At 40.2% G+C, this 21,652-nt stretch overlaps 1 protein-coding gene across 6 annotated transcripts in view; it reads right to left on the bottom strand.

The window, feature by feature from the left end:
* Window positions 1-270: 270 nt before the first annotated feature.
* The window catches only part of elmo2 (engulfment and cell motility 2), a 130,488-nt gene continuing 109,106 nt past the window's right edge, over window positions 271-21,652 (bottom strand). For 4 of the 6 annotated variants that reach the window (XM_033042032.1, XM_033042034.1, XM_033042033.1 and 1 more), the window contains 6 exons: window positions 10,525-10,688; window positions 9,674-9,786; window positions 8,209-8,316; window positions 5,507-5,589; window positions 4,240-4,317; window positions 271-3,454 (listed from right to left, as the gene is read on the bottom strand). In XM_033042032.1, coding sequence (XP_032897923.1) covers window positions 3,254-3,454; window positions 4,240-4,317; window positions 5,507-5,589; window positions 8,209-8,316; window positions 9,674-9,786; window positions 10,525-10,688 — 747 coding nt within the window. In that variant the 3' untranslated portion in view covers window positions 271-3,253. Of the gene's footprint in view, window positions 3,455-4,239; window positions 4,318-5,506; window positions 5,590-8,208; window positions 8,317-9,673; window positions 9,787-10,524; window positions 10,689-12,496; window positions 12,620-15,993; window positions 16,086-21,652 lie in introns of those variants that run through there. The other 2 variants (XM_033042036.1, XM_033042038.1) reach the window with 2 other exon arrangements.

The raw sequence follows: 21,652 nt of genomic DNA, 5'->3' as shown, positions 1-21,652 counted from the left end.
ACCTCATTTAGTTTTGGTTATTAGCAGGTTGATGATATTCAATAAACAGATTTTAAGATCATGGTGCTCTGCTATGCAGATGAGGGGGAGAAACAAGTGCACTGGTGGAGAGACAATCGTTTCTGCTGAATCTGCCAGGGCAGATTGAATTGGATTGTTTTCATCATTTTTCGTGACATTGAGATTAGCAACTCCTTGCAACTGGAAAGTATGATCATACACCGTTGCGAGTGATGTAACATTTGTTAATAAGTCTATGTAGTAGTCTTCCAACATCACCAGTTCAATGCAAATTCTGCTTGTCACCAATTATTTCAAAATAAAAATGAAGACACATTATAGCAGATTTATCAGTGTAAATGTTTACATTTCATTCTTTTCAAAACAACTATTATAACACTGACCAATGCACAGATATAATAGACAAATTCTCAAAAAGTTTCACATACTACCTCTGGGATTGTTACAGGGGAAGGATCATAATAAATTGTTAAATATTTTTGCTAGCGATATATATTGGAGTTTACAATGTAAGCCTTTTCACTGTTGTCCCATGGAAGTAATTAACGTAATTAGAAAATAATGTTCACAGACATCCATTTAAGATCCCTTAATTTTTTAACAGGTTGTCTCCAGGTTCATTAAGCTTGCCACCTCATCAGGGTAAATACGGTGGCTTCCAGCAAGCTTGTTTCAGCACAAATGCCTTGAATTATTCAAGTGCACTCAGCCACGCTTTTAACAACAGGGTTTGTGAAAGAATCAGCAACATTGGAAGAATTAATTCCCAATTTAAAATTGTAACATTTTTCTTTATAAGTACTTGCAAAAAAATGTTTCACCTTAATTGCTAAATTGGAACAAACATAATTTGTTTTACTTACTCTGTATTCCTAACAGAAATAAGCATACATTTTTTGATCAGACCAAAAAGTAAAGAGTGCACTGCTTTGCTCATATATTATGGATATGGACAATGCAAGGTTTCAAAACAAAATAATCTGCACTAGACTTATAGTAATTTTCTTAATGTCAGTATTTTCACATTCTTCATTTCTTCCTTTTCCACAAGGAAATTAGAATAGTAGGTGGTACCGATTACCATCACCCATAGAGTTATTGCCCAAATCTCCTGCACTTAAATCAGAAGATTTTAGGTACAATCTTCTGTACTTTTATAAAAATATTAAAGCCCCTTAACACTGTGCCATTTAAATTATCTTAGATACAGCTCAGTTTGATGTCACACATGCTTCCTATGTACGTTATCCTTGACCAAACAGATTACCAGTGCAGTATGTATGAACATATGCAACAATTGCTTGCTGAAGCTTTTAAATTAGTCCCAAATTATCCTGTTATTGTGAAGATGAAAACAGCCAATTGTCAAAGTTTGTAAATCTGAAGCACCATATTCTCAGATTTAGACATTCATAGATTAGAAGTTATGATACAGTATGAAGTTGTGCGCCTTGCTTTTAAATCTTTATTACTTCTTGGTTTCCCTGTAGAGTCAATGACTACCTCAAAGTAAAAACTAGTCAGCCAAAGCAACAAAAAACATTTAAGTGGTTTCAATTATCACATTCTCTTCAGTATTTATTTGTTCCTGCATCCTATAATTAAGTGAAGTATTTTTAAAGGTGTCAGTTAAAATCACAGTAGCATGGGAGCAGCAACGAGACCAGCCATAAATTGTTTCTAGTCTGGAAATCTTTATTCTGACCTCAATGAAACACAGGTTTGCCATTGAAAGTATTATTTTACCTAGTGACAGAATTAGTTTAAGATTAAAAACGCTACTGATTAGAGTGGAATGCCTAAAACTATTGATTAATGGTCATCTTACTTACAGTAATACTATAGCTATCATTGATTGACTGATTTAATTCAGTAATATGAATTGTTCAAATTAGTATTTTTGCCTATTATTCAAGTACGGTTTAAGTTCAGTCTATAATCTAGTCAACTTCATTCATATACTTTGCCAACACAAAATGAATATTTTCAGTTTCTTTAATACAATCCATTCAAGTACCTGTTCAATTCCTGTGCTAAGGTCTCAATTGAAATGCAAAAGCTGAGACAAAGCAATAAAACTGATTTCCTGAAGTTCAAACGGTTTTAAGCATACCTAGTACCATGCAACTGTGTAACCATTCAACCTGTGTAACCTACCTCATTACAGACCTTGCACATTAAAAGAAAAATTCTCTGTAACTGTACATTGTAACTACACTGTAACATTATATTCTGCATCAGATTTCATTTTCAATGACAATCTGTTATATTTATGTATGGCTTGATTGTACTCATGTATATTGTGATTTGATTTTATATTAGGATAGTACGCAATGTTTTTCACTGTATCTTGGTGCAGGCAACAATAATAAGCCAATACTAGTCATTATTCAATCCTGCCTAACATGTGCTCCTGGACTTTAAAAATGATATGGACTTGGGATATGTAATCAAAATAAGATACAAGGCTCTGATCTAATTATATTGTAGATAATTTAAAGAGAAAAGTGAAGCACAGATTATGTACAACATCAGATCATGGAACGTTAATGGATGCACTGCACTCTCGATCCTATCATCTGTGTGCTAGTATTTCCAATTGTCCTTGCATCTTACTTTACCACTGGAACACTGATGGTGCTGAAGCAGAGATTTGGCTAAATAAGAATACATTTGAATAAAGAAAGAAAAATAAAAGTTGGTCCTCAAAGTAAGAACCACCAGACAGTAGAAAGCATCTCCGTGCAACAAACTCAAAGACAATCCAAGAAATGGTAAGTGCACAAGGCTCTCTTTGTAAATTTGTTCTGTGACAATTTGCATGTGCTGTGTACAGTATTAAAATATACATAATCCTAAAGGTGGAATAGCATTCGGAGGATTGCCTAATACAGTGAAAGATCTAGTTAGCTTGATTGAACATTAAACAGCATACAAACTTCACTGTATCAAATCACATTATTCACCAAATTGTTCAACCTGTCAAAAAAATACTGGGCTATATACCTCTTTGTAAAGGGGACCAGTTTTCTGTTTGTTTACTTTATACCGAACAAAAACACACCAGGTTTGCACCTTTGCTTCCTGTTATGCTGCCTCACCATAGATGATAGGATTTTGCATGTTTCTTAACAAAGGGGTCACTTTAACAGCTGGTCAAATAGGGCATTATTGGTTGGGTGTTTTTGTTTTAATTGTCTTTGTGCTTGACAGGTGTTGGTCACACTGTTGTTCAGCCATAGTGATACACAAAGTCATAGCTGCTTGGCTCTTTAGGAATGGGAGGAGGTGCCTCTGGAATCTGTATGTTCTCCAGGTCCAGCAGTCGTAGTTTAAGTTCCATACTCAGCAGAGTATCCAGATCATTCTTGGTCAGTTCACTAGTCATTTCTTTTCCCAGAAGGGCATTAAGTCCATCGGTCCAGATACAGTACTGCAGAGAACACAAACAGAGTGTTAAAAAGAAGCAAAAGGAGCCCGAGTCAGTTATACAGCATGGAAACAGGCCTTTCAGCCCAACTAGGCCAGAACTAGTCCCATTTGCCTGCGATTGGCCAAACGATTTTTAAACGTTGTGATTTTACCAACCTTTACCACAGCTCGTTCCACATACCCACCATACTCTACTTGAGAAAGTTGCCTCTTAGGCTCCCTTTAAGTCTTTTCCTTAAATCTGTCCACCATAGTTTTAGACTTCCTCCCTCAGGGAAAAGAGACTGTTATTCACCTTTTCTACGCTCCTCGTAATTTCATACATCTCTCTATAAGATCACCCCCTCAGCTTCGTACACAACAGAGCAAAAAGTCCCAGGCTATCCAAACTTTCCTTATAACCCATATCCCTGCAAAAGGCGCAGAGCCATTGACCACGGAAAATGACAGGCTCAGGATTTACGTATTACCATAGTGTGCCTGCTTACAAAGTTCACTGACCACCTAGGCATGTCCTAGACTGAAGTACTATGACATTTGCATGAAAGTGGTAAACTGACAGTAGGGGAGTAGAGAAGGGGCAGGAGAAAGATAATGGCATGTGCTTTGACTATGGCAAAACGATTCCTAGGTATTTCAAATGTTATTAAGCAGCATTTCGAAGTCTCTCTGTTGAGTTAAAGAGAACACCATGATTCTGAATGAGTTTTCTCTTCAAATGCATGTTCTGTCAAACGGTATATTGAGCAACAGACACTTCTCAAAAGTAAAACAAATTGTGCTCACCTCATATTTGTTTGGAGCAATAAAGTTTAGAGCTTCATCTGGATCGTGTAGGATTGAGAAAGCCAATTCTTGGACTTCCTGGAAAAGGAAGTGGAAAGGGAATGAAAACTGTACACAAAGTTAGGCATATAAATGAATTGTCATTTATGTAACCTCTACATTTCTGGCCTGATCCTACAATGATATTATATATCAAACAGCAGATCTCAGATTTTTAAATGTGAATTCCAATAATGTAATGAAGAACACCATAATAATGCATCATCAAATTTAAAGTTATTGCATTATATACAGAGCAAGATGGCAAGATAATCTTTTCCCAGAGGGTCTATGCATTTCTTAGGTAGGATGTCATGCTAGGACATAACAGCAGTGTCCAGTCTTGTTGTGAAGTGTAAAATCTCTATTTTTAGATGGGACACACACACTGCATTCATGCTTGTACATATAGAGATTATGTTGATGTATGCTCAGGGGCAGTTAAAGATTCATACCACCAATTATAAATCATCTGTACTATAAGACTTAAAATATCATCTACAATTCTCATCATCCCCGCGTAAATAAAATTGCCAATAAAAGGTTACGAAAATGATTATGGTGTGAAAAGACTGGATTGTGAGGCGTGATAAAGTAAATTGGTCATGTTCTTGCAAGAATGGATATTAGAAGACTACATGCTTGCTGTTTTTATGATTCTAAAGGGACATCATTATATAAATAACTAGTTAATTTACTGTCTACAGGGCAGTGGCAGCAAATACATAGCCTAGGCTTTTAAAGATTAGAGATGGGTAAATAGTCAGGCAGGGGGAAATAGAAATTGAATAACATTTGAATTGAAATGAATTCAAAAATATATTTGAATGAATGTAGTCCAAGAAAAAGTCTTCATAGATTGAAGTATTTGCTATTGACTAATTCAAGTGCAAATCAAGATTTGTTTTCCTCCAGAAATCACCATTTTAGGATACTCTGAATAAAGTTAGACATGATTTATGGTTATGTATACAATTCTTGAGGAAAAAAAACAGGTCACTCTTCCGAAGCTCTCCACTACCACAGCTTTCCTCACTTTGGCTGGAGCTGATGCAGAACAACCGATAGAGATGAATGATCAGTCAACGACTCCATTATCACCATCGCAAGATTCCTCGTGTGATAAATAAACTGGAGGGACCTTAGTCTTGTTTCATCCAACTGTTGCCATATTGGTATACTTTAAACACCTACAATACTCCTATCCAAACACAAACACACAATGTACCTTATTTTGTTTCAGGGCACTCTTCTCTCTCATATGGGGACAGTCTTTCCCAGTTACCACAGCTTTAATATCTGCAACAGGAACTAAATAAAGAAAAAAATTAGACGGTGCCCTCATCTTGATATAGATTAGGATGAACAGCGTGTGTGTTTTCGACTTTCAGAAGTCTTTCAGTAACATGCTGTTAGACAAAATTACACATTGGATAGACAGTAATAAACTGGCAGAGATTTGTCAATGGATAGAAAACAGTAAATATGTTATTTTCAATGGTTGTGAACAGTGCGGTGCCGGAGGGCTCAGAGCTGGGTCTCTAGCTATTCACAATCTATATCAATGATTTGAATGAAGGGACCAGGTGAAATAGATACAAATATTCTGATGATATATAGCCGAGTGGGAATGCAGGTAGCAAGGAAGATGGAGAGGGACTTCAAGGATGTTTAGACTGGATGGATAGATAAGGAGGTGCCAGATGAAATATAACAGAAACATTATAGTAGAAATGGAAAGGCTGCATATTTTTCAAAAAGGCAAGAAATCAAAAGCCATTGGTGTGTAATCAGACAGTGACAAATCATTAAAAGTTTACACAAAAGGGACAAAATCAATGCGATGGCAAATTGCGGATGTCTTTATTGCAAGAGAAGTAAAGATATTTTACTGAAATTATACAGGGGCATTTTGAAACTGCACCTAGAATATCAAAGGTAGACACAAAATGCCGGAGTAACTCAGCGGGACAGGCAATTCTCTGGAAAGGAGGAATGAGATGCTGCCTGTCCCGTTGAGTTACTCCAGCATTTTGTGTCTAACTTTGATTTAAACCAGCATCTGCCGTTCTTTCCTACATACCTGGAATATCAACCTCTCCTGTCTAGAAGATATGCTGTTCATAGAGAAATACAACCAAAATGCATCTGACAGATTCTTGGATTAGGCAGTTTATGCCATGGGGAACGTTTAAGCAGAATGGGGCTATACTCTCAAATTTAGAAAAAAATGGTAGGTGATCTCATGGAAACCTACAAAATTCTTTCGGGGCAAGCCAGGATAGATGCAAGGTCAATGTTTTCCTAGGATAGGATGCACAAAACCCAAGGCTAGTGAACTTAACATCTATTGTTGGCAAGATGCTGGGGTCTACAATTGAGAAAGGAAAAGCTGGTCATTTAGAAAAATGCAATACATTTAACAACAATGTCATTTTATGAAAGGAAAATAGTGTTTGACAAATTTTGTAGTTAGTTGAAGATATAGCAGAGTCAATCAAGAAAAACCTGTAGATTAATTTCCAGAAGGCATTTGACAAGATGCCACATAAAAAAACATTGTATAAGAGCTCATGTTACTGGGGGAGACATGTTAATGTAGATTGAAGACTGGTTATCATGAATAAATGGGTCAGAATAAATGGGTCTTATCAGAATGAATGTAACTAATGGAGTGCTCCAAGGATCAATTCTTAGCCCTCAATTATTTACAATCTATATTAATGACATTCGGCAGGGTGGAGAGCTCACGGTGTCAATTTGCTAATGACATGAAAGAAATTAGGTGGGAGGCTGTGATGAGGATATTTGTATACTGTACACGGATATAGATAAAATGAATAATAATGGAATTTAACATGGGAAAGTGTGAAGTTCTGCACTTCGCTAAGAGGAATCTAATGGCGGACTATGATCCATATGGAGAGAGTTTGTAAATAAATACTGAGGTATCCAGGCAGGTGCAGCAAGTGGTTAGGAGGGCATTTATTGCAAGGGAGTTAGAGTGTAGACATACAGAAGTATTGTTAGTACTGGGCAGGGTACTAGTGAGGCTGCAACTGGAATATTGCATAGTTTTGGTCTTCTTATTAAAGAAAGGATGTACTAGCAGTGGAGGCGGGCCAGAAGATTTACTGGGTTACTTGCTGAGATAAGAGGGCTGTCATTTATGGCGTGTCAGTCAGTGAATAGCTAAAGAAGATGGATTTGTATTCTTTGGAGTTTAGAAGAATGAGTGGTGAACTTAATTGAAAATTTCCAGATCCTAATGGTATAAAGGGTAGATGTTGAGATATTTTGCAAGGGGATATTGATACAAGATTGAGGGTGGTTATTTAAAAGCGAGGTTTGTAAGAATTTCTTCTTGCAAAGGTTGGTGAATCTCTGGAATTCGCTATCATGGAGGGTTATGGAAGCTGGATAACTGGAGGCATTTAAAGAACAAGCAGATACATTTGACAAAGATTGGGGAATAATGGGCTATGGTGAACTGGCATAGGAAAGTTGAGGCTTGGGACAGATCAACCATAATTGCAATGAACAGGAGGCAGGCTTAAGGGGCTTATTGGCCTATGTTTGTTCCTATTTTCTTGTGTTCTTGTTTTTCTTGCGCACAGTTGAAAAAAGCAGTCGGCCACTGTGAACAAAGAGAAGAGGTTTCTTCCCCCAGAGGCAGAATCTTTTGAATTCATAACTTGAGGCTGTAGAAGCTCAGTCATTTAGTATATTCAAGATGAAGAACATTAGATTTTTTTTTAGATGTTAAATAAAGAGATTGGTGCAGTAAAGTGGTGCTGGGGAAAAAGAATGATCAGCCACAATCTGATGAAATGGCTGAACAGTCACAAGGAGCCACAAAGCCTGCTTCCATTTATTATGAAGAAAGATACACAGCCCTGTACACTATTCCACTCATGTATGTCTGCTTACGTTTTTCCTGCAGTGACTCAAAGGCCACTTCACCTTGTGGGTTCTCGTCCAGGTCTCCATAGTGCAAAACTTTATGATTGAGAGATAGTCGACAATACCAGAACTTATCTGTGGAAAATAGTAGAGGAAGGAATAATAAGAACAGGCCAGGGCACGGATATATTTTCCCCACCCCTCACCCCACACACACACAACTCCATGAACATCACAACCAGGTATCCCCAAATTACTAAAGTTGCACTAATTAAGATTCACACACAAGAAAAGCTGATTAAATTCTGCCATCTAGCATTAATATCAGAGAATACTCATGGCCACAACCTTCCGTGGCAAAGTCAATGGATATTCTTTAAGGCACAGACAGATTCGAGATCGGGTGGCACAGCGGTAGTGTTGCTGCCATACAACACTTGCAACGCCAAAGACCCAGGTTAGACCCCAACTACGGGAGCTGTCTGTACGGAGTTTGTATGTTCCCCCAGTGACCTGCGTGGGTTTTACTGAGATTATAACTACCATCAAGAACAGTTCTTGCCACTTCAGTGTCACATTATCTCAACTGGCAGGCAGCTGGCGAGTAAATGCACACACGACCAAAAAAACTCGCAGGTTTTTACCATTATTCATCATGTTTTCTTATCTCATTTCAGATATAATGAACAAAAATCTGAAATTTCTAGAAAGATTCAGCATGCCAGGCAATGGACCTTGAAACCGTCTCAAGCAAAAGAAAAGAAAAAAATGGGGCGGCACATTGGCACAACAGTGGAGCTGCTGTCACAGTGCCAGAGCCCAGGTATGATCCTGACTATGGGTGCTGCACGTGCAGGGTTTGTACATTCTCCCTGTAACCACGTGTGTTTTCTCCAGGTGCTCCAGTCTCCTCCCACAATCTAAAGACATGCAGGTTGATTGGTTATAGTAAATTGCCCCAAGGATGCAAAAGTGGGATAACGTGGAACTAGTGTGCGGGTGTCAATGGTCAACCTGCACTCCGTGGGCCAATGGGCCTGCTTCTGCACACTCTGAACTAATCCTGGGTAGTTTCTGTTTTTATTTCATTTTGGACGGTAATGGTCACAGCGTTACTGCTCTGAAGAGCAAGGTGGGTAGAGGGGGTTCTACAGAAGCACTGGAAGTTGTGTTATATAGTGATTCCATCAGCACCTGCCTGTAAACCTATTGGACCTGCAACCTGTTTTTAGTAAGGTAAAGAATGACACATCACATTACCAGAGAGCAGATGAAACCAGTCAAATGCCGGAAATAAACAAAGTACTACAAAGTGATACGATTAAAATATATCAAAAGCAGGCACAGTGGATAGGAAGACTGAAGAAGAAGTATTTTAAGGAGACTGACCTTACAAGGTGAAGTTAGAGAGATCAGAATGAACAGTGAAACAGCATACAATATTTATCTTTAACCACACAACTCACAACAGTTACCAGCAGTTAGCCAATACCTTGCCGCCTACGATTGCTAACTTTACGGAAACTAGTGCCCTCGCAAAGTCTGTTTAGACGCTGCTGTTTGATAAGCTCCACCACCTCGGGTTGAATCTTCTCCCGTAGCTCACTGAGAAGGGAGATTGAAGTCAGCATCAATGATAGAACCAAAAGTACATAGTTACATGAAATGTAGGAGGAACACTGTACATGTCAGAAACAAAAAATGCTCAAATTAACTCTGGAATTCTACACATCATTGTCTCCCAGTGATATCTTTTTGCTGTTGGGTTCTCTCATTATTAACCGATGATGTCCATGTTGAGGACCATTTTTGCCTTGAGTGCCATTAAAAGCAAAAAATGGAGTCATAAATTGGATTCAGAACCAATTGGAAAAGTGCGACCTGGCCTTGCTTTGCAAGGTGAAATCTAAGATATATATTCACACAGGACCTTTCTCAAGCAGATATACATATAATGCAGTAATTGTTGAGCAAATCTAGCAGCCATTTTGCAATTCAAGCATTGCACAAACATCTAATTAATGTATTCATTTCATTGTACTGGGCGAAAAAGGAATGCGAGGATACTCCCTGATCATCAAATATAACTGTGGGATCCAGAACCGCTGTGGGAACCACCATGAAGGTCCTTTGTATGAGGAGTTGAACATAAGCTTTTGTTATTACAACACACTTCCAATGAAATACTGGAACATCAGGTTAATTTGTGTTGCAAAGTCTAGGAGCAACTTGGACATGTTATTTTCTAAATTAGGCACGACAAGCAGACACCAACACAGCTTTGCACCCACTATGATCTTATTAAAAAGTAATGTGGTGAAAAGTGAAGTGGAGGTGGCATACATGATTGGTGGGGACTGGAAGTCATCCTGGCTCATTCTCTCAGACTGGCGCAGCCTCAGGATCTCGGAGTAACTCATGCAACGGACTTTATTCTTAAACTGATCCAGAGAGTTTGGCTTCGTACTCAGGGACCTTGTTATCTGCTCACGCACCACTTGCATTACCTGCCAAGATAGGAGGAGAGAATTAGAGCATTTATAACACAAAGATTGATGCCCTCTGCGAACCATTGTTTCATCTCCAAGGTCACTGGTCACACCCTCTTCACCCCTCAGGCAAGAGGTATAGAAGTTTGAAAATGCATAGCTCCAGTTTCAGGGACAGTTTCTTCCCAGCTGTTATCAGGCAACTGAACCAGCTCACCAGCTAGAGTGCGGTCCTGACTTCCCATATACCGCATTGGAGACCTATCTTTAAATCTGACTTTATCTTGAACTAAATGCTATACCTTTACCCTCTACCTGTACACCTGATGGCTTGATTGTAATCACGTACTGTCTTTTCGCTGACTGGATAGAACACAAAAAGCTTTTCACTGTACAGGAAGGAACTGCAGATGTTGGTTTAAACCAAAGATAGACACAAAAAGTTGAAATAACTCAGCGAGTCATGCTGTCTGATCCGCTGAGCTTTTCTCTGTACCTCGATACAATGACAATAATAAACAAAACTAAACTCATCTTGTTCTTTTCCTCATGTACTCAGCCAACTTTAACTACCACTCCAATTGGTAGCAGATTATATATTCTAGAAACATTCCTATAGATTTATTACAGACTATTTATTCCTGGTTTACAATTTTACCAAAAATTGAATCATTATATCTTCGCCGGGGTACACAGACTTTAATGTTTGAAGAATTATTTTCAGGTCAGGCTGTTTCTGGCACCACTTTGCACATGACACACAAGCACACAGAGGCCCCAGGGCATGCAGAGTGCTGTCTGGTCCCCATTTGACGTCACATACATAATTCTACAGCAAGCAAGGGCTGTGAGAATATTGACATCTGCAGCTAGTTTGGAGGTCAGTCAAAGTTAGCAACCCTGAATGAACAAAAGCCAACGAGTTTCTCAACCTCAATTTGCCTACTCATTCATCTCCATGAATATGGCCGTGGCCTACAGTTTGCACATTCCTGCTATACACATCAAACCCCTCAATAATCTTATGGATCTCTTGGGTCTTCATCCAGTTTCATTTTCTGGGAAAATGTGCTCAACTCACAAGTTTTGCCCCCACAAGTTTAATCTCTCAAAGAACTATCATCATTATAATTCTATTTCACAAACCTCCGCTCAATTATTTAGTATGGAGACCAGAAATGTGTATAGTACTGTAATCCCGTAGATGTTCTTTGTAGTTGTACAAAAGATAAATGTTCAATAATAATAATTGCCACAAAGAGGAGCTCTGGGTGCAGGCCCCATGGCAGAGTGTAGCTCCTCATGTTTGGGTCTTAGACAGCTCTAAGCAATTGCCTTCAACACCGGACTGCAGCAGGGATCAGAACAGTTTCTGTCCAGCATCTTAAAGATGAATATTGAAAGACAAATATTTGTGGAGGCTTGCCACTTTGATTTAAAAGCAATATTAATATTTTCAATTTCTTTCCAGCGACTACTTTGAATTTAAAAAAAAAATCTGTTCACGACATGTATACTAGGGAAGCCACTTTAATTTCTTGAAGTCTTTCAAAGCTTTCACATGATGCACACTGCGTCTCTTTGCCTTTCAGTCATCATCTACACTGTCCCATGACCAGTTTCTGGCCCTGCCCTCTAGAGTACAGAAATTGATAATTGTTGGCAAGATTGATTTTTTTTTAAATTAGACAAGATTGCACATGTATCTTCTGCTCCTCTCAATTCCACACCCACAGCATGCATTGACAGATATGTCCATCCTCTCACTATTAATATCTAGAATTAGAAATATCCTAAGTAATTACGTCCAATTTAGGATCACTCACCACAACTAGTCAGCGATGTTTACAGGCCAAGCAGTACGACTTGCGCAAAATCCTAGCTTGTCTCCAGAACACGAGCCGCATGAACAATATATACGAGTGTTGCAACTGCAGCAAAAGAGAATGTGCTTGATCTGGTTTCACAGAGTCTGGAAATCTGCCAGAGCACCTCAGTTTTTTGAAATATCATTGGCAAAGACTTCTGTACATGTGGGTATTTCTCAGCTGTTTCTACAAGAGCATTTTGTGTTAGAGTCAGTAAATCAAGCAATCTGTGTCACAGCAGGGGTAAATATACATGCCAAACACAGGTGCAGAACACTGCAGATCAGAGTTTTATTCTTAAACGAGGTTTATACTTGAAGGTTGAGTTTTGAGATACAGCATGGAAACGGGTCCTTCGGCCCACTGAGTCCATGCCGACCTTCGATCGTCCATTCACACTAATTCTATGTTATCCCACTTTCGCTAACCTACTAACATGCACGTCGTTGAGATGTGGGGCAAAACCGTAGCATCCAGAGGAAACCGACATGGTCACAGGGAGACCGTACAAACTGCACACAGACAGCACCAGAGGTCAGGATCGAACCCAGGTCTCTGGCCCTGTGAGGCAGCAACTCTATCAACTGTGCCACCCATGAATACCAGGAAGTCGCAAGTTATGATCCATTCACACGCAAGATCACAAATGTTCATTGCCAGCATCAAATGGAAGATCTTTTAAGCATTTAATCTTGCGGAATTAGGCTAATTGCTCTGTAGCTATCAGATTTAAGTTTTGCTTTTTTTTTTGATTACCATTTACTCCTCGGGTAGGATTTCAGATAATTTTTATCTGCCAAAGAATTCAGTTTCTTTCTGACAGTTTTCTTTTCTTGAATAACGCAATCAGGCATGTTAGATGACGAGCGAAATTATTTTGCATATACCGCTTTATAAAAACGACTATAAATAATTCATTCAATATGTTGATCAAACATTCACCATATGCAATATCCTAAGCATTATGTATATCTTAAGAAATCAGGCTCCAGCTGAGAAATTCAAATGTAGAGCAAGGCAATGACAAACCAGCAGACCAGTTCAAAGGTCGAAAACACCATATTTATCTTGCATGTTTAAGAAAGAACTGCAGATGCTGGAAAAATCGAAGGTAGACAAAAAAGCTGGAGAAACTCAGCGGGTGAGGCAGCATCTATGGAGCGAAGGGATAGGTGACATTTTGGGTCGTGACCTTTCTTCAGAGCAGGGAAGGAGAGGGGAAGGAGGGAGAAAGCAGGGACCACCTGAAATTGGAGGTCAATATTCATACCGCTGGGGTGTAAACTACCCAAGCGAAATATGAGGTGCTGTTCCTCCAATCTGCGGTGGGACTCACTCTGGCCATTGAGGAGGCCCAGGACAGAAAGGTTGGATTTGGAATGGGAAGGGGAAGTTGAGGTGCTGAGCCACCGGGAGATCAGGTTGGTTATTGCGAACTGAGTGGAGGTGTTGGGCGAAGCAATCGCCAAGCCTGCGCTTGGTCGCACTGATGTAGAGCAGTTGACAAGCAGTTATCTTGCATGCTCATTCTTTATCAGCTATCACCGTCAGTCTAATGGCTTGCAGTGTTGCTGGGTTAGTGCATTCTGCAAGGTCCATGAATTTGAAGACAATTGGTTGTTGAAAATGCAAATACAATACTACCTTACATATGCACAAGGAACAATGGAACGAAGAACGGCAAAATATTCATTTATAACAAAATAGTTGATTCTTGAGTTCCATTATACTGTTTAATTCTTGAGATGTAGGTATTATTGACAATCCACCAGATATTGCCCATTTTAAATTGTACTAGAGGTGATGAGCTGCCACCTTTAAATGCTACAGTCAACTTGATAACGGTACTGATAGAGTTTAGTTGCATAAGAATATCCAAAAGTATTTTGCCCTAATAAAAAATTAGGGCAAAATGATACCTGATACATTTCCATGTACCTGCTGCTCTCACCTTTATATCTGGTAAACGTCAAGGATATGGAAGATACACAAAAATGCTGGAGAAACTCAGCGGGTGCAGCAGCATCTATGGAGCGAAGGATATGGAAGATGCTGCTGAAGAAGCTTCAGCGAGTTGCTACAGTACATCTTGTTGATGTTACCTACTGCAGCCACACTGCCAGTATATCAGGAGCCAGTTAAGTTTTGTTTCAGTTGGTAGCCAGCTTAAGGCATTTTTGAGAGCTGCACTTATTCTGGCAGAAGGAGTGTATTCTATCACACTCCTGGGTGTGTTTCACAGATGGTGGAAAGACTGTTGACAGCCAAGCCATATGCTACAGGACATCCAGCCACAGTTTGCATGTGGCTAAAGCAAGTAACGGATGTTGACTGTGGGCAATTTAACATTGGTATTGCCATTGAATAAGTGGAGATGGTTGTTAGATTCCACCATTAGTCATTGCCTGGCACATGTATAGCAGGAATGTTGATAGCCTCAAAGTTGTCCTGCCTTGCTACATGCAGGGATGGATTGTTTCACAATCCATGCAGTGATAAATGGAACTTTACTGAATATTTTGTATTCAGAGAACATCACCAGCTCTGAACTTGTAATGCAATAAAAGCCATTGAAGAAACAGAATCTAGGTGCCACCCCATGAAAAGCCCATGCGCTGGTGTTGATGTGTTAAAATGGTTCTGGTTATTTCTCTTTGAGTTGTTTGAAACTCCAGCATTTGCACAGAGATTTACCCTCAAATAAAATTGATTTCAGTTTAATACTGGCTCAGAGATGTTACACCTGGTCAAACATTTACCTTGATAATAAAGTCATTAACTCAAGATGTCTCTGCAATCGATATCTGAACTTTTAATTCTGGGGGAACCCAATCTCAGAATCAATTACTGAGTCTTGGAGGATGTGATCCCTGAAAGGGGGCCAAAGATGTACTTAAGCACAATTAAATTCAGAACTAATACAGCAAACAGTAGTAGTTCTAATAGTGCTCAAGTAATTTGTTGAAACATTGCTGACACTTGGCACAGCCAATGCCAATTTTGGGAGCAGAGTGTTGACAAAAGGAATTGTATCAATTTGCATGAACTAACAAAGGCTATGTTTTTAGCAGTAACTAGTCTTAAATCTCTCAATGTCAAAGATTTTCTTATATGAAAATGATCAAGTATCTTTGATCTCACAAAATGAATAGCAATATACCAAGGCTTAATATTCATCCAGGTCTATGGCTGATGTTTTTTAAGCTAACGAGACGGGAATACATTTACAGGATGTACAAAATTTAAACATATTTATGCATATTTAATACTTATTTCTTTCTAAGGCCACAAACTAATACGCATTCAAAACTAAACTGGAAGAAATAAAGAAAGGGAAAAAAGGTAGAATTGCAAGAGCAGTTGGAAATGAATGGAATTTTAAATAATAATAAAGTGAAGAACATCCAATGTGCAAACAAATCCATGTCCTAGAACACAAAATGCAAAACACTCACCAACAGGCCTGTCCATGTCTGTAGAGCAGGGACAATCAGAGCCACACAGTCACTGACAAATAACACATACAAAACAGGAATGATATATCGAGGGGTGTGGCAAAGAGCTCAATGAGCTGTGAAATCTCACTCCATTTCTGCCCTCATCATCTCATTAACACTTCCCATTCCACAACTATTACGCAGATTTTTCAGTAATGTTTTGTAATGCACCAGCTCTTTGAAGGCTGGCGCATGTTAAATTTGCACATGAAGCGGAATCCAAATGTGTGTATGAATAATCTCAGTTTAGAAATAACATTGTTACCAGAGCATTTTAAATGGTCCTCATCAGAAGGTGGGAACGCATTGCTTTCTCTTTAGCCCCCAACCCAACTAAATATCTTTCCTTTTATCGACTGTATTAAGACAATTCCATAGGTATTAATCTCCCATACATCACACAAGCGCTACAGGTCTATAATAAAATACGTTAAAAAAAACTAGTGCTGGAGTAACTGCAGATCAGACAACATCTCTAGTGGACATGGATAGGCGATGTTTTGTCGGGACTCTTCTTCATGCTGATTGTAATTGAGAGAAGAATGCAGGAAGAGATGGGGGCTGGACAAGGCCTAGCAAATGATAGGTGGGTACAGGTGGGGGGGGGGGGGGGGGGGGGGGGGGGGGTGCGGTGAAGAGGGGGAGCTTTTTAATAATTGGTAGACGGGTGGACTAGGGCCAAAGATGAAAGACGAAAATGTGTGAAATATGAAGCCAGAGAAAACAAAATAGGTGGAAGGGTTGAGGGAGAAGGGGGCTATTATAGTGAAAAACATGGGTGCGCACCCAGGTGGGACACAGGGAATAGAGGGGGGGGGGGGGGGGGCAAAGAAAAAAAAGGGAGAGAGGGTAGTTACCCAAAATTGGAGAATTCAATGTTTAAACCATTGGTTTGTAAGGTACCCAAGTGGAATACAAGGCACTGTTCCTCCATGTTGCGTGCGGGCTCACTCTGGCATCGGAGGAGGCCCAGGACAGAAAGGTCAGTATGGGAATGGGAAGGGGAGTGAAATGTGTTAAAAGGAACTGCAGATGTTGGTTTAAACCGAAGATAGATACAAAAAGCTGGAGTAACTCAGCAGGACAGGCAGCATCACAAGAAGCTGGAGTAACTCAAGATGAATGGTCTCGACCCGAAACGTCACCCATTCCTTCTCTCCAGGAGAGTTGAAATGCCCGACTTGCTGAATTGCTCCAGCAGTGGGTTTTTTTGGTAAACAAGCATCTGCAGTTCCTTGTGTTCCCAAGAGAATACATTTGATGTCAAGTGCATTTTAGGAGATGACCACTGATTCTTTACACTAACCAAAGGATTAAGGAGGGCCGCTGAAAGAACTCAGCGGGTCAGGCAGCATTTGTGGACCAAAATGTACAGTCAACATTTCATGTCTCGACATCTCTAATTTACTAAAGATGGACACAGCATGCTCTAGTAACTCAGTGGGTTAGGCAGCATCTCTGGAGAAATGGATAGGTGACATTTCAGTTTAGGACACTTCTTCAGACTTGGGAGAATTGGGATTGGGAGAGGAGGAAAAAAAAATGGAAGTGAAAATCAGGGTCAGCAATAGATGAGCTTGGGTGTGGAGATTCCCCAGATAGGCAGATTGTTGGATAGAAGCAGGCGCAAGGCCAAGGGAGATACAGGGCGAACTGTGAAGCCAGTTAACTGACTTTTAGCAGGGGCTTTTGGGGGGGAAGAGAAGAAACTGGTGCAGGGTCAGGCAGTGGAAGGGAAAGGGAATGGTGGAAAAATAAGGGGGGGGGTGAAGGGGGAAAGAAGAAGGGAGGTGTTTGTAGAAATGACTTAAAATTGAAGAATTCAATGTTCATTATTACAATGTTTTACTACATGTCTAACTTACTACTTTACTGTGAAGATTTTTCAAGGTATGTTCTCTTTGAACAAGTTTTCCGCATTTTGATGGGAGTTCTGCGAGGCTCTCTCTCACTCCTCCGCCTATGGAAAGGTCTCGACCCGAAACATTTGCTATCCATGTTTCTTCATAAGTACTGCCTGACACCTTGAGTTCCTCCAGCAGATCCCTTTCTTTGCTTCTGCGGTCTCTTGTGCCTCAGAACCCACAGATTCAATTGGACATCAAGCCAGAGGTTACTGTGTAATGTTAATTGTTAAATAAACCATTGGGGGCGTTCAAAGCATTCTTAAGGTACAGTAGCCAGTCCTCTGGATTAGAAATTAGCAAATTTCATTGTTAGTAGAGCAGAATGCGCCAAATCTGGTCACGTGCTACCAGAAAGTTGTGGAATTACTCCAAAAATCTAACTAAAAGGAACCCGCTGAGTTCAAACTATAAACACTTGCCCATATTATTCAACACATTCAATCCCATCTACAAGGCTGGTTTAAGGTAACTCAGTTGTGCAAACAGAAGTTGCTTTTACTCAGGACAATTATCAAGGCTGCAGCACCAACCAATGCAAGAATAAAAATAAAATTCAAAATAGATTTTGTTCACTCTGTGCTAATGTAATGGGGCTAAATTGGACTGCACAAGAGCTTTTGTTTAGACTAATCACACAATGTCCTCATTCTACCAGGAAGTAGGACATTGCTTCTAGGAAGTAGTAGGATTGGGGCGGTGCCGTGGTGCAGCTGGTAGTGCTGCTGCCTAACAGTGCCAAAGATCCTGGTTCAATCCTGACTTTGGGTGTTATCCGTGTGAAGTTTGCACATTCTCCCTGTGACTGCGTGAGTTTCCTCCGGTGTTCCTGTTTTCTTCCACATTCCAAAGATGCGTGGGTTTGTAAGTTAATTGGCCTCTAAATTATCCCTGATGTGTAGAGAGTGGATGTGAAAGTGAGATAACATAGAATTAGTGCGAGCAGGTGATCGATGGTAGATATGGACGGTGACGTTCCATGCTTCTCTTTAATCGAAGGTAACCCAACTTGGTTTGTACAACTGAATCAACAATTTCCAATCAGCAGTTAAACGCCTGCGCAACGTTGATTTGAAGACATCTGTACATTTTGCAAATTAACATTCCTGTCAGTGCAGTCAGCAAACTCCATGTTAATAGAACAACTGGCTTCCCAACAATGCCACACAATGAGATCATAAAGTTCCTACATTAGTCGCTGAATTAGTCGTTTTAAATTCTGGTATACCTTTTTTGAGATTTCATAAAATATTTTCCCTTGCATGTTCAGCCATTCAGTAGATAGACACAAAAATGCTGGAGTAACAGGGACAGGCAGCATCTCCGGAGAGAAAGAATGGGTGACGTTTAGGGTCGAGACCCTTCTTCAGACTGAGAGTCAGCCATTCATTAGTTCACTCACGTCCACCCACGACAACATGCAGGTGGTACAAGGTAGATTTAGGTACACCAATGACCCATGATATTATTCCCCTGCTAATATATGCATGGGAAGCATGCAATAACCTTTCACACCAAGTCAACTAAATTTACCATGCACGGCATGGCATTTTTACATGCATCTCAGAAGTATAGAGGAGGGTAGGAATCACATCTACTTAATAGACCATGAGTCTATTAAGGTCTTTGAGGTCTTGATTTACAAGCATTCTATTCCTCGATGAAATTGTGAACTTTGTTTGAATGATGGATCAACCGATGTGGGATCAGGTCTCGTGGGACCTGATATAGGATTTTTATTGTTGGATAGTTTCCACAAACTGTTCTATAGTTACCACAAACACTTTTCTTGAACCCGTCATGGTCATATAGTTTTGGTTGGGGGGAGGGGGGGGGGGGGGGGGGGGGGGGTACCGACACATCCACCTCTACCTGAACGTGACAGATGAGGTACATGAGCAACCTCGGCATGGCTGGAAGCATTGTAGTGTGCCACTTGGTAATCTATCCACCGATCCAAGCCTACTGCCATTACCTGTCTTACACCCTGGCCTATCCTGCTTCTGAAGAACATTAGGTTCAGAACACAATCTGCATGGATGAGAAGGCCAGTGTGGGCGAGAGTTCAAGGGATGGGTGGCTGGGATGTCCCGATCCAGCTTCCGTGAGCTCATGCATCTCCCTGCCCATCTCCGTGTCCATCAGATACAATGACACCGTCCATACCTGTATATCTGGAAGACACACATCCACAGACAGCAGAGTGCTCCACTGAATCTCTCCCTCAGGTCCCCAGCAATTATCTCTAACCCTGCAATTTTAGGTTGGCAAAGAACTCAGACAAGAGGCCAGACAGCGTCAATCCTGTCGGAATAACCAGCAGCCCCTTGGATATCATAGTCCTGTCGTTTACAAGTGTTCATATGTTCATCTCGTGATATTGTACGTGTGTGCAGGTATCAGATAAATAGACAAAGATGCACAACAGGTCCAATGTGCTAGCGATGCCTTTTAGTTTAATTTACTTTAGAGATACAGCGCAGAAACAGGCCCTTCGGCACACTGGGTTTGCACCCACCAATGATCCCCGCACATTAACACACACTAGGGACAATTTACAATTTACACTTATATCAAACCAATTAACATACCAACCTGTACGTCTTTGGAGTGTGGGAGGAAACTGAAGATCTCGGAGAAAACCCACGCGGTCACTGGTAGAACGTACAAATTCCGTACAGACAGCACCCTTGGTCAGGATCGAACCAGGGTCTCCGCTGCTGCAAGGACTGTAAGGCGGTAGGTCTACTGATGTGCCTCCTTGCCGCCTTGCTGCATTCTGTGTTTAGGTCATTGGGCACATACCAAAAGCACAACCATGTTGCAGTAAGGAAAGAATATCGAAGCAATGGGAAGGGTTGAAAATAATTGCCTGCTTTGTACAGAAAATGTTAATTTTCTGAGCAATTTTGATGGGAGTGAAATTATAAAACTGCAGTGAATAACCTTGCCATCACAGCTGGGGCTGGCAGTTATTTTGACAGCAGAGCTGCGCCACTGTATCTCTCCCTCAGGTCCCCTGCAATTATCTGCTACCCTGTAATTTTAGGTTGCCAAAGGAACTCAAAGGTAAGAGGCCAGACAGCATCAATCATCCTGCTGGAAAAACCAGCAGCCCCTTGGATCTCATAGTCCTATCGTTTACAAGCATTACTTCCAAATCAATTCTACTACACAGGCAAAAGGCATTTGCCATTCTAATTGCCCTAGTGAATGTTATGGTAAAGATCCATTGGCAAGAATATGGTACGACATTGATAATTTTTCCACAGTTGCCTAGTTCTGCAAAGCTACTTCATTGATAATTAATTACTTCAAAAGTAGTCGCCATTGTAGTGTAGAAAGTTGGATATAACAAACCCCCATTAACAACAATGAAGTCATCACCAAAAATAAGCTATTTCACTGTTCTGGTTAAGGGATAAACATAGCACGAGACTCCAAGAAAATCCCTTTTTTTTCTCTCATTCCATCCCACAGCACCGCATGGGATTTTTACATCCATGCAAGTAAGCAAAAGGGGACTTTGTTTAAATGCTTCCCCCACCCACCACAATGTAGCGATCTTCAATTCAGTTTTGGATTGCAGCTTAAAATATTCCCACAACATCCTCAAGCATGACATGAACCCACAACCTTCCAATTCAAATGCTGTCACTGAGTCAAGTCTATTCAGCCACAATTCAGAATGTTTTCATTCACTGTCTCCAAAG

Source organism: Amblyraja radiata, chromosome 23 (assembly GCF_010909765.2).
Source record: "Amblyraja radiata isolate CabotCenter1 chromosome 23, sAmbRad1.1.pri, whole genome shotgun sequence".
Classification (NCBI taxonomy): Eukaryota; Metazoa; Chordata; class Chondrichthyes; order Rajiformes; family Rajidae; genus Amblyraja; species Amblyraja radiata.
Note: the sequence above shows the minus strand (reverse complement) of the source record. Positions and strands in the feature narration are given on the sequence as shown.